A 585-nucleotide genomic window follows, 5' to 3' on the forward strand; every position below is an offset into this window, starting at 1 on the left:
TTCCTCCTACCCGTGCTGTGGCAGCGCCTGCCCCCACCCCCCAACACCAGCTGGTTGGCTTTTACGGCCGTTTTTGGCTTGGAGATGCTCTCCCCTTCCCGATTATCAATGCTAGGTCTGTATTTTGCAATGATCCATTTACTCCCTTTTGCCTCCAGAGCGCCGCACCAGCCGATGTTTGCACATGCAGATTGGCTTTCTGCTAACGCGTTCTTGCATGCTAGCATGACTCTCCCTGCTCCAGGTATACCCGTGCTTTGTATCCAAGTACACGACTGCAGGAATCGTTTCTGTTTAAAGTTTAGTTCACTGACAGCTTCTTTTTAAAAACACTTAATGTGTGTGCTGGTAATTATAAACCCAAGCATGTTCAGTTCAGCGTCATTGAACCAACCAGAAAAAAAAAACCGCTGAAAAGATCTTGAAAGAGGCAGGGTGCTGGCTGTAAGGAGAGAATTGTCGAGTATCTGAGGCAGGTCTGTGAGACAAACGCAAAGAGGAGGGGTGAGAAAGAAGACATTTCATATAACTTTTATTCTTTCTGGTTATTTTGTAGATGAAAAGCATAAATGTGCAGTTCCTGCT

At 46.0% G+C, this 585-nt stretch overlaps 1 protein-coding gene across 1 annotated transcript in view; it reads right to left on the minus strand.

Moving 5' to 3' along the window:
• The window catches only part of NDUFA6 (NADH dehydrogenase (ubiquinone) 1 alpha subcomplex, 6, 14kDa), a 3,911-nt gene extending 3,684 nt beyond the window's left edge, over window positions 1-227 (minus strand). The window contains exon 1 of the mRNA XM_009322785.1: window positions 66-227. Within this exon, the coding sequence (XP_009321060.1) occupies window positions 66-227 (162 nt within the window). The remainder of the gene's footprint in view (window positions 1-65) is intronic.
• Window positions 228-585: the final 358 nt, after the last annotated feature.

This window comes from Pygoscelis adeliae, unplaced genomic scaffold (genome assembly GCF_000699105.1).
Source record: "Pygoscelis adeliae isolate BGI_AS28 unplaced genomic scaffold, ASM69910v1 Scaffold60, whole genome shotgun sequence".
Classification (NCBI taxonomy): Eukaryota; Metazoa; Chordata; class Aves; order Sphenisciformes; family Spheniscidae; genus Pygoscelis; species Pygoscelis adeliae.